At 48.6% G+C, this 12435-nt stretch overlaps 1 protein-coding gene across 7 annotated transcripts in view; it reads left to right on the forward strand.

Moving 5' to 3' along the window:
* The first annotated feature begins 3497 nt into the window (after window positions 1–3497).
* The window catches only part of LAT2 (linker for activation of T cells family member 2), a 43150-nt gene continuing 34212 nt past the window's right edge, over window positions 3498–12435 (forward strand). For all 7 annotated transcript variants that reach the window (XR_016347683.1, XR_016347682.1, XM_025177984.3 and 4 more), the window contains exon 1: window positions 3498–4484. Coding sequence is in view for 4 of the 7 variants with exons in the window: in XM_025177984.3 (XP_025033769.3) it covers window positions 4287–4484 (198 nt within the window). In the remaining 3 variants the exon portion in view is untranslated. The remainder of the gene's footprint in view (window positions 4485–12435) is intronic.

Consider the following 12435-nt stretch of genomic DNA (forward strand, 5'->3'; position numbering starts at 1 on the left):
ATGGAAGAGTCCATTGGTGCACCTTGGTAAGAGCATGTAGTCTCATAGAGAAACTTGGTATCTGGTTTTTGAGTATCGAGGTTTGTTATTCCTCTGCTCTGAAGTTTGAGGCAGGCTGAAACCTGTCAGGCACCAGGCAGGAAATTTGAGGTCTTCAACTTAATAAAATTATTTCCAGTTCTGAAGAATTAACTTCAGTGTTAGGCCATGTTCCATAATTATAGTTATCAATCTTAAATGCTATGGATGTGTAATTAGTTATCAAAACTAATTTAAATATCCCACTGTTGGGCTGGATCACAAGTGGCAAACCTGAATACCCAAACAAATTGGGTGTCAAATATCTTATCCAGGCTCATCAGTCATGCTACTGGGCTGTGTCTATTCTGGCAAGTTTTTCCGCAAAAGCAGCTGCTTGTGCGGAAAAACTTTGCCCGCTGTCTTCACTGGCCGCTTGAATTTCCACAAGAACACTACTGATCTCATGTAAGAAATCAGTGCTTCTTGCGGAAATACTATGCTGCTCCCGTTCGGGCAAAAGGGCCAGTGTAGACAGCTCAGATTTGTTTGGCGCAAAAAAGCCCCGATCGTGAAAATGGCCATCTGGGCTTTCTTGCACAAAAGTGCATCTAGATTGGCACAGATGCTTTTCCGCAAAAAGTGGTTTTGCGGAAAAGCATCCGTGCCAATCCAGATGCTCTTTTCCGCAAATGCTTTTAACGGAAAACTTTTCTGTTAAGCATTTGCGGAAAATCATGCCGGTCTAGACGTAGCCCTGGGGTTTAACAAGCATCCCAGGGCATGGACTGAGCTACAAAAGGAGAGACCGCCGGATCTAATCATGGATTACTGAAGTGTATCACAACATGCAGTGTCATTCTATTCAAGGACACGTTTGCCGTGACCTGGATATTTGCTTTTAGTTTTGTTGGTGTTTTAGTGTGCTTTAGATAATGTGCATTTCATTTGCTAGCTAGGTACTGGTGGCGCACTAGGATAGTTTTATAAGAATATTTGTGTATATGTTTTAGCAAATGTAGAATGAGGTATCACTTTGGAGATACCCATAAGCATTCAGTTGGTCTCAGCTTTTGAGATTTTAATTTTAAATATAAAGCACTGGTGTTTTGATTTAATTCTTAAAATTGCAGGCTAAATTTGCAACTATTTATAATAATCAATCTCTTATCAGCCTAGTGGCTAAATCCCACACATTACATGCAATTTATCCAGAGTTTGACGGGTTCAAAATGTTGTATTTTAAACCAGATGCTGTTGAAAGCATCCCTATCATTGGCCTTTCTGGTTACTGATGATGGGCTCCACGTGACAAGTTCAGCAGCTTATTTTAAAGCAAAGTACTTTATAGTCCCACCCTCCATCCATTACAGAAACTGGCTTGAGCTGCAAGAGGCGTTTGAAATGGTGTGGAAGTATATCGCCAGGCCTGGGCAAAATGCGGCTACTGTCTTTATTTTGCACTTAGCTCCTCTTTCCACTGGGTGGTAGCATAGCGTACATCTTCAGCCAGTGTTGCCACTTTCCGTTACAGCCACATGGAGCATTAAGGCAGCGAGAAGGGTGAGCTGCGGGAAACGTGCTCTTGCTTAGTTGCAGTCAGTGCCGTTGTAACCTCTAGAGCCTTCGATCAGTCATGCCTAATTCTGTATGGCCTTCCAGGGCAAGTTGGTGGACTTTAGTACCTCTAGAAATCACCCCCAATCAGTATTTTCTATGGGACTTTAGACTACCCAAGTGGTGTGAACTGGCCCAAAGGAACGACCGAGCTAAGCGTTTCTAGGAAAACCTGAAACATATGCTTTTAAAAGTGTAATTGAGTCTAGGGTAGCTCCTTAGGCTGGGTCTGCAGTGTGAGCCAGAGCGGTGCTTCCCAGCTCCAATAGTGGGTCACTTGCTCTAGCTTTCCGTGAGCTAGCCCGGTAAAATGAGAAGCATTGCTGCGCTAGCATGGGCTCTGGTAAGCTGCAGCACAGGCTAGCCACCCTGTGAACAAATCCTTCGGGATGCCGTGTGGGTACGTGCTTTGGGCTACTCACCATTCTATTATGGCCACCCACTTTTTACTTGAGAGCTAGTGTACATTGGTTGAGTTGGGAATCGCACCCTTAGCTTCAAGTGTGGATATAACCTAACTTACCATGGTAGGTAACAGCATGAGGCTCCACCAGTGACCTTTAATCAGCCTTCGTTTGTACAGCTCTAGCTCTTATGCTGGATTTGTGTGAGAAGAAAAACCAGCCTGGCAGTTTCAAATTTGAGTGAACGGTTATTCTCTGACCTTCCTTTCAGGCAGGAAGAAGGCTGCCCGCTCTGCCCACTCTGTGCTGTATTCGAGAGGCCAGACAATGTATCCGGCGTCTCTGCTGCTTTTGAGGATGGGCTGTGCCCCATCAAGGACAAGCCAAAGCCTTGTCTTTCCTAGTCGCTGTTGCAGCTAGGTTGTTGCCACATTTCCAGCTGCTTGTATAGGCAGCTGGGCTCTTGGCAAGTCCTAGGCCAGATGATTAGAAGTAGCTGGATGTTACCAGGTTAGTGACATTCCTGACCTGACATGATAGAAAAATGCCACCTTCTGCTGAATGTATGCACAAAGCCCTGCCTGTTACAACGGACACTGCATGCCATTAATGTTAAATGTTGCACTTAATAAACTCCTCTCCCTGAGGAAAAGCATCCAATAGGTAGGTAATTATTAAAGTACATATAATACATATGCAGTTACATTTTTGGAGAATTCTGTGCAGCAAGGGGGGATGTTTTACAATGTGGCGTGGTTTTCTTAATTGTTTAAGTGTGTGTGTGCGCACTCTAATACGCAAATGCTTTGTTTCTGAAACATGAAAACGTGGCTTCCAGGAAAAGTTCTGAGGCAGTAAGTCAATGTCCTGCTGTGAGGGTTCGTAAGTCCTTCGCTATTATCACTGAGGAGAAACTAGGTCTCAAAAAACAACACTCTTCAAGCATTATAGAAACGTTGAATGGAATAAACTGACTGTTACCTAATTGCAGGCTTCCAGTCTGGAAAATGCTGCTGAAGCTGGAAGAAAGGGGTGTGGTTCAAGCACTGGACTGCAGCTTGGGTCTTGGTTTAATTCCCAGTTCTAGCATAGCATGTCTGTGACCTTGGGCAAGTCACTTAATTCAGTGGTCCCCAACGCGGTGCCCGCAGGCACCATGGTGGCTGCCGGGGCATTTGTGTGCGCCCGCCGACAACCTGGGCCGGCCCCAGGCGCGCGACACGCACTGGCGCCTGGTGCGCGGCGCTCGGGCAGCCCCAGCCCCGGGGAACATGCGGCGCCAGTGCCGGCCCCAGGCATGGGGCTCGAGCGGTGGTGCCGGCCCTGGGCCCACGGCACAAGGCGCTCGGGCAGCCCTAGCCCTGGGGCACATGCCGGTGCCGGGTGCAAGGGCATCCCCGCCCCTGGCGTGCCCCAGGACGCGTGGCCCTACCCCCGGGCGCCCGGCGCATGAGTGGCCCTGCCCCCAGGCGCCCGGGAGCCTCTATAGGTTGGGGACCACTGACTTAATTGTTCTGGGTTTCTGTATGCCTACATGTAAAATGGGGGTGGCAGTGCTCTCTGTTTAGGCTGGGGGCTATTTGAGGCAGGGACAGTCTCTTCCTATGTGTAAAAACGGGTAGTGAGCAACCTGTGGCCCATTGGGATTCTACACGAGGCCTGCGGACGTTTGCCCGTGGGCAGGGTTATCAGAGTCCACTGGTTTCCAGCCACCTAGGATTTTCTTACCTACCCGTATTAATAAAGCCAGTGCCTGTGATGTGTGGTGTGTACCAAGTGCACACAACACAGACTGCGAGAGCCGTGCCTCCCTCTGCATGCAGTCCAAGCGCTGCTACGGTTCAATCAGCACATCCCACAAATTCCAGTTAGTAAAGCTGCCCTGTCCCCGAAGACCATCTTGGTTACACCAGTCTTGTGGCCCCCTTAGATGAAGGAGGCAGCTAGCAGGCTGGGGCCCTGAATTCCATTGGCACTTCTAGGACTAGGTGCTATTGGGAATAGAAATAAACGGTACCGAAGTGTGGTAGCTATTCATTCCTAGTGCTGACTGGCTGGCCAAAGCGAAATAACGTCCCAGCACTGATTTGTTGGGGGGCTAAAAACAGTTCTTGCAGCACTATTTCAGTTTAGAAACTAGCTCTAGCAATCGTCATCTTTAGTGCGGTTTGCTGAGTTTCCCTTCCCCCTCCCCCCCCCGAAATAAAACGTTTCAGGGAGAGCCAGCGGAGACACATCTGTCAGAACATGTGTGCATTTCTGCATCAGCCCAGGGGGCTGTCCAGCCCAGCAGCGGATGTTGGGTTTAATGATTCAGATCAGATGGTGACAGGAAACCAGAGACCTACTTCACAGTCCCCACGAGGAAACTGCTCCAGCCTTGCTGCTGCTGTGAGGGGGAGAGAGGACAATGGGGAGGCTGCAAAGAACCGGCTGATGCTACAGGTGAGAAGTGTTGGGAAGGGGGGTTGGCTGGGAGTGAGTAGAGCCTGCTCCAGAGTCTTCCCATTTGGCTTCAGTGAGCTTTGGATCGGCCCCAAATTCAGCAATGATTTTAAGAGGGTGTTGGAACTTTGGATTTTCCCTCAAGTTCTTGCCTAGGACTGCCGCTGGGCTCCTGTCATGCCGTTGTGAGGCTCTGTGTGGCAGGGGTACAGGTGGTATGGAGCTAAATTAGTTGATGGGCCCCACCACGCAGAGAAGGTACCAAAGTATATTTTCTCCAGCAGCATTTTACTCACACTAAGAGCCTGCCCCCAAGGCCGTTAAACTCCTACCAGCTCTTTCCACTGCATTTGGGGCCCACTGTCAAAATGGCTTCACATCCCCTCACATCCCTGTCCTGCTGATTGAGCCTGGCTATGTTTGGTTTTATTATGCCCTTAATATTACAGCCTTATAATACACAATCTGCAGCAAGCCCAAGGTGTGGCTGGGTCCTGTTTATAAGTTATGTGCTAGGCTTATCTCGCTACCCCCTCCTCCCCCCCGGCAATCCAGCCATAGTGTCCTGGCTACGAGTCCTGACTTCAGGGCTCCAGCCCTATGGAGTCGGAGCTGTAGTTACCCTTTCTGGAGTTTCCTCCTTTCTTCATGGCTTGTGTGTGTGTGAATTGTCCTGCATACAAGATGCCTTGAAATATTTACCAGATTGAGTTAGGGGGGAAAAAAATCCTCTTTGTGCCAAGTTGTGCTAAAAGCCAGGACAGGTGTAAAATATTCTTGAGATCTAGGTTCACTGAGCTATGCCCCAGGGAGGTGAGCCAAATTTGGGTAACTAGAGAATGTTGTGCCACTGCCTCTGGGTATGTCCGAAAAAACTTCAATTACATCCACACTGCTTTCGATTTTCATGCGGAAGAATGCGATTGAACAGAGAGGATTTTCTGACATTGGTAATCCTCATTCTACGAGGAAGAAGACTTTTTTTTGAAAGAGCTCTTTCGGAAAAAGGCGTGTGTGGATGGGGAAAAGGGAGTTCTTTCAAAAGAAGAAGAAAGAGGAAAAAGCACAGGTGCCCCGGTAGCAACTCTGTCCATTATAATCATAGTGGAAATGCAAGACCACGTCCACAGTGAATCGGTTTTTCAATGCGCTTTTGCAGTGTGGATGCTTTCTTTCAGAAGAAGGTTTCCTGGAAGATCTCTTCCAAAAAAGCTTCTTCCAAAAGAAGCCTGCAGTCTAGACATAAGGGTTCACAGAAGTATTTTATTCCATATAAGCATGTGTGTGTCATTTGGAATGGCGCATACTTCCCAGGAGCTGTGGTGATGACTAATCATACAGCACGGCTTTAGTGTCGCCTGTGCCCTGACAAAAAATGGGCAGTTACTGGATAGTTTCTTATGTGAGTGTGCCATTGCGAAAGCACCGAGGTGAAAGGGTTTTTCTCTGGCATCTTCTAGCTGAGGCTGTCAAGGCACTTCACAAGATGCTGAAGAATTAACCAGTTCCTATTTGGAGGCACTTTGTCATCCTTTATTTCACCTGTGATCTGATTCCTCCTTTAGCTCTTTCTGTGCAGCTTCTACGTTTGCTGTAGTGCTCCCCTTTGCTATGTTAATTCATTCTTGCTCCAATAATTCCATGACATGGACATCCACCACCTGTATTTGACATACATCTGTCAGGGATGGTACTTGGTCCTGCTGTGAGGACAGGGGACTGGACTCGATGGCCTCTCATGGTCCCTTGTAGTTCTATGAGGGTATGTCTAGACTACATGGCTCCATCGACAGAGCCACGTAAACTTGTTTACCTGACATTGTCAATGAAGCAGGAATTTAAATAATCCCCGCTTCATTAAAATAAAAATGGCCTCCGCTGTGCCAACAATCAGCTGATCTGGCACAGCACGGCAGTCTAGACGTGGATCAGTCGACAGGGAAGCCTTTATCGACCGCTCCTGTAAACCTTGTTTCACGAAGTATAAGGGAACAGTCGACAAAGGCTTCCCTTGTCGACCGATCTGCGTATTGACTGCCGCACTGTGCCGACGATCAGCTGATTGCCGGCACAGCGCGGCGGCCATTTTTATTTTAATCATAGAATCATAGAATAATAGGACTGGAAGGGACCTCGAGAGGTCATCGAGTCCAGCCCCCCGCCCTCAAGGCAGGACCAAGCTCTGTCTACACCATCCCTGACAGATGTCTATCTAACCTGTTCTTAAATATCTCCAGAGAGGGAGATTCCACCACCTCCCTTGGCAATTTATTCCAATATTTGACCACCCTGGGGATTATTTAAATTCCTGCTTCATTGACTATATCAGGTAAACTAGTTTACATGGCTTCGGTGATGGAGCCATGTAGTCTAGACATAACCTGAGAGAGGTATATCTCCATATATTTTGGGGGTGAGGGATAGCTCAGTGGTTTGAGCATTGACCTGCTAAACCCAGGGTTGTGAGTTCAATCCTTGAGGGGGGGCTATTTAGGGATTTAGGGCAAATCTGTCAGTGTTGAGTTCCTTTATAGAGGCAACTACAGCGGGCAGTGGGGCACGTATAATACATCCAAATGGAATGTCATGTGTGAGGGGCAGTTGTCTGTTTATTTATGACTTTTTAAATACATGTAGATTCAGGGAACTCTCTTCTCAGGAGGAGGTAGTGTGGGTGCATTTGGATGGAGAGTGGCTGTTGCCTATTTAAAAAAAATTAAACGAAACCACAATTCATGTGATTTTCATGCAATCTGTCAGAATCTGTTAATTGCGGCTCTGTGAAAGTGATAATTTGCCAATTCAAATGTTTGTAGAATCACAAACACATTGGATTGGAAGTGGAGTATTTATCTTAATTATTCCATCTATAGTATCCATGTGTCCATTCCTCTCTTGGCACAAAATGCAAATGTGGTGTCTACTTGAACATCTGCCCAGGGCTAGCTGGAAAGCATCTGCGTAAAATACAGCTCTAGCTTAAGTGGATGCAACTCTTTTTGTTTCCAGTTAGGAACTATGCGATGAATTCAGTCTGTTTTCCTTGACAGTGTTGTTGTTTGTGTTACAGTGGGGCCCAAAGGTGTCAGAAAGGCTCAGGACCCTGACGTGTCAGGTGCTGCACAAATACAGATCAGGGTTTATTTTGGCTGCTGGGATTTTCCCCAAAATTCCAACTGATTTTAGAGGTGGTTGGAGCCAGTGCAGATGACCTTCTGGCAGCCAGATCGTTTTCTGTAACTGGTTCTGAAGGCTTAATTACAAACTGGTTATAAAACCAGTGGCAATCACTGCAACCTGGCCTATCCTAGGACTCGGACAGCTTTTTAAACAGGTTGGAATTGCTGGGTAAATAGCTAGTATAAAGATGGTGAGAGGAAAGGGTCTGTCTCTGGAACTTTTTGAAGCTCCTGAGTAGTGTTCCCTGTAAGGTGGGCCCACTGGGCGGTTCTTTGTTCCTTCAGGTGGTGCCCGTTGGCACGTGCCTTGGTGCACATCAATTATTTTGCACGTGGATGGAAAAAAATCTGCACTTGGGTGGGAAAGATTAGAGGAAAAGTTGGTGTGAGGATGGGAAAGACACGTTTATGCTACAGACTGTGGCTGTGTTAGCCAGGACCGGGCAGTGGTGTGATCCCCAGCCAACACGGCTGAGCTGGTAGGAGTCCCAAGCAAAGACCGTTACCTTGGCCAAGTAGCGCTTTCCCACTCCCATGTATTTCTCTCATGGGGCAGTGTGAGCGGTGACTTCAGTATCTCAATACAAAGCACAGTTCTGCCAGCAAAGCTGCACTCACACAGCTGCACTTTGCCATGGTAGCAAACCAGAATCCTCGTACCAGTCAACGGCTCCTGGTGTGTAGTCGGGGGAGTGTTACCGTTCCCGGAGTAAGGCTTTTTTTATCAACCAAATCCGTCCCACAAATCACCCAACCCACCTAAATTCCTCTCGTTTTATGAAAACGCGGCACTGGTTATTCCTTTGATCACCGTAACCTGAAACAGTAGCGGGGGAGGGGAGCTTGCAGGCAGAAGCCCACATCTTATAGATGAGATTTACACCTGCCTCGTGTATCCGTTTCAGCCGTTCTCTTGCTATCGGGACAATGTGGTGCTTCCACCGGCCCTACTATTACGATTTCATGGGGACTCTTCTCGGACCTGACTGTAGGATCAGGCCGAAACGTCCAACTGCTGAGATGCCGTGAACCACAGCAGCCCAGCTCACACAGCCTAGCTAGTGTAGACTGAAGCACTCTTGAAAACTTCTCTAGTTCATCTCCATTCTCATGAGCGTCTTTGTTTAGGCAGAACACTGCAGTTTTTGCGGGGGTGGGGGAGAGAACTCCAGCTGGGCTCCTTGCTCTGAAATGCAGGCCTGCTATGGAAAAGAAACATTTGTCTCCATCCCGCTCCTGCTCTGGGTGGAATAATCACTTCACTAGAGTAAGAAACTCCTCCAGGAAGTGTCCTGCAGCGTGTGAATGATTCACAGAGGGCTGCTAACCCTTGTTCAGCCTCTTACCCCGTTTAAATGGAGGCATTAGGACAAACTGGCTATTAATGGTTCCCGGTGCTTTCAGGGGTCTCGTTTGCGTGAGGACCCATGACCGATCAAAGGGAAGCTTGAGCAACTTCAAAACAGGCCACACCCGCAGAGCTATCTCTTCCTGATACTCCTCGACAAGAAGCCAAGCAGCCCCCAACTACGGGAGTCGTGCTTTCTAGCCGTACTCCCGCTTCGCAAATGGCCCTCGTCCTCATGGCCCCTCTGCAACCCCTCGTGCCCTGAAGTCCCCTGCCAGGGTGTGTTGGAAACCCAGACTGAAATCAGAGGTCGGTCTGTATCTGCAAAAACAACGAGGAGGCCTGTGGTACTTCTAAAGACAAACCGATTTCTTTGGGGATCACCTTGCGTGGGCAAAAGCCCCACTTGGTCCGGCGGAAGGAAGAGTTCAGCCTTTCGAAGAGCCAGCCCGATGAGTCCTCTTCCTCAAAACGCTGAGCAAACGTTACCAGCCTCGCTCTGCCTGCTCATAAATCCCCTTGTTAATTTCTTCCGTTAGATCTTGGCGGGGGGGGAGGGGGGCTTGTGTGTTTCAGCTTTTCTGCAGGCTGGGGCTCAGGCAGGACAGACAGACTCACTCCTCCTACAGACCGTCATCGCTGGGGCACCTGCTCCTTCAGTCACATTCCCAGCAGCTCATGTGATGTCTGCTTGAATGGAGATTGCAAAAGTCAGGCCGCCCTCCTATCTTGCCTGGGGGGAGGCTGGCCGTGGCTGCAGGCACCCAGTGGGTTTTATAATACATGTATCAGAGCCGGCTGGGGACGGGTTATTCTCATGGGGGGGTATTTAGTTTGCTTCTTGGTCAATTCTATCCCTCTTTTAGGGGTGCAAATTGCCTCCTTCTGGGCTTGGATTGAGAGCCTCTTAGGGCTTGGTTGTCCAGTAGGATATGTCCACAAACAATCGGACACGGCAAAAGTGGGGCATTTCAGGAATTTGGGGAGGGTGTCTGTAAGAGAAAGCTATTGTCAACATTTTCTTGGGACGGAATCATTCAGTTAACTTAATGCTGGTTGAACTTCTCTAGTCCGGCACCCTCAGGACTTGACAGGTTCCGAACGAAAGAATTTTCTGGACTGGGGGGAGTCAATATAGAGTAGCAGCATTACTAACATTTCCACGGCTTATTGTGCTGTTACAGGACATTTAGGATGAGTCTACACAGCATCCTAACCTCAAACTAAGATATGTAATTTGCGCTACGCAAATTGCGTATCTTAGCTTGACTCAATTTCGAAATAGCTTGTTTTGAAACTTGGCACATCTACCCAGCGCCAAATTTCAAAAGGACGTGCTATTTCAAGCCATCCTTTATCCCTCGTGCAATGAAGTTTCCCGGGACAGCAAAGTAGCATGCCTGTTACTTTGAAAAATATTTCAGAATAATGGGGGCTTGTGTAGACGCGGGGTAGCTATTTCAGGATACCTCCAGTATCCCCAAATTGCTGTGCAGTGGAGATGGACGCTGAGGGGTTAATTAGAACTAAATAACAGCGCAGAATGCTGAGAGCCAGGACGGGTGGCTTTAAACAAACGTTATGCAACCATGGGAAACGTGGCCACAGCCGTGAAAAGTGGACAGCCCGCTAACTAAAATCATTCTGGACCATGGATGCTTTTGGATGAGAGAGTTCTGGATTAGAGAGGTTCAACTGGTGACAGCAATAGCCTTGGCTTGGGAATCCCTTTTGCCGCCTTGTAACTTTGCTAAAGGACATGCCTTTTGCCTAAGGGCTTGTTAACTGCACCGCTTGATGCCCTTGGGAGGCTTTTCGGCTTGGTATCAGTATGCGCTGCCCGCCGGCAGGCCTCGTTGGTAGTCACGTCGTAAGCTTTTGCAGCCGCTCGCTTCCTGAAGCGTTGCACTGGCTAAATCTCTGTAGTGCCACAGCAATGCAGCCACCTTGGGGCACAGGAGGCAACGGCAGCCTGCACAACGAAGAGGAATAAGCTAGAAATGAGGACACGGGCATGCACACGAACAAAGGGAATTGAATATCACAAAGGTGGGGCGGCTGTGGGCAGGGGTGTAAAGAAGGGGAAGTTGTAGGGCTCGAGTAGCGTGCCAGGGACTGCTCACAGTAGCTCTCTCCTTGCAAGGTCTGGTTCCTGCACAAACCTCAGCACGAGCCACTGAGCCATGGTGTCCCAGGGAAGGACAAGACGTTAAATGCAAGGGCGGCCATGTTCTCCTCCTGCAGTCCCTCTTGCAGCCAGCAGATGCAACTGCGGCTTCGAAAGCCTGTTCTCTCGGCCTAGGTAGAGGCCAGTCATGGCCCTTGGAGCCTAACTAACCCCTGCCCGTTGTAGGGACTGAGGTTTTAACTGGGCCACCCATGCAACCTTTATTTTAAAACAATTAAAACCTGCCCTAATTGCCTGAATGGCTGTGGTCTGTCACATGGAGGCTGGGAGGCAACGGAGGAACCTGTTTCTTTCTCTGCCTGCATGCCTACAGATAGAGGAATACAGACGAGGAGAAGAGCATTCAGATGCCTAGGGACTGCAGTGCGGCATCAGCCTAATAGTCAAGTGAGTCCCGATTCCGCTCTGGATGGTGCAATTGGGCTACTCCTATACATAAAAGCAGTGCTTGTTTTGTAAGAAAAAGGTGCTGGTACTCCGGGGCAAACTTGTTAAGCAAAAAAAAAAAATGCTGCGCAGAGGGCCCAAATGTGGTCGCAGCCCCGTTAAGAGCCAAAACACCATGCTGGGAGCTGGAAAAAAACCGCGCCACATGTCCTGAGTAGGCTTCTGTCAGGAGTTGAGCTGCCCCAGGAAAACAGGGGCTGGGGGAAATGCCATTCCTTTTCTGTGTGCTGGGAAAATAGGTGATGGTACGCCGTTCCCGGCCATACCATCACAAAGAAAACACTGCATAAAAGTACGCGGAAGTTTAAGATCTTTGCTGACGAAGGGCCCGAGTGCTTAGCCTAACGCCAACAGGTGCAACCAAACCTCGGACCTCTGGAGCTTAGTGTAGGATCTTCTCCAGCTTGAGCTAAAAGCCAGCTGGCTCTCAGCTAAGGCTGTAGAATAGATTCACTCCTTTCTCTCTAAGGGTCCGTCTACACAACAGCGTTATTTCAGAATCACTGACGTGATTCCGAAATAACAGAATCTGCATCTACGCTACAAGCCTTTGTTTCAAAATAATATGGAGCTGCAGGGCTTCTTCCGCCGACTCCTGTAACCCTGCTTTCACAAGGGGGAAGGGAAGGCGAAGGAAAAGTGTTCCTCCTTCAACTTCCTGCAGTGTAGACAGCGCCCAAAGCCGAGTTAAGCTATTGTGACTTCAGCGACGTAGTTGAAGTTGTGTAGTCTATGTCCCCGCCTAGGTTTTTTTACCCTAACTTTGGGTCATGCTTAGGAGAACTTCCA

The sequence above is a fragment of the Pelodiscus sinensis genome, chromosome 21 (assembly GCF_052426305.1).
Source record: "Pelodiscus sinensis isolate ZL-2025 chromosome 21, ASM5242630v1, whole genome shotgun sequence".
Lineage (NCBI taxonomy): Eukaryota > Metazoa > Chordata > Testudines > Trionychidae > Pelodiscus > Pelodiscus sinensis.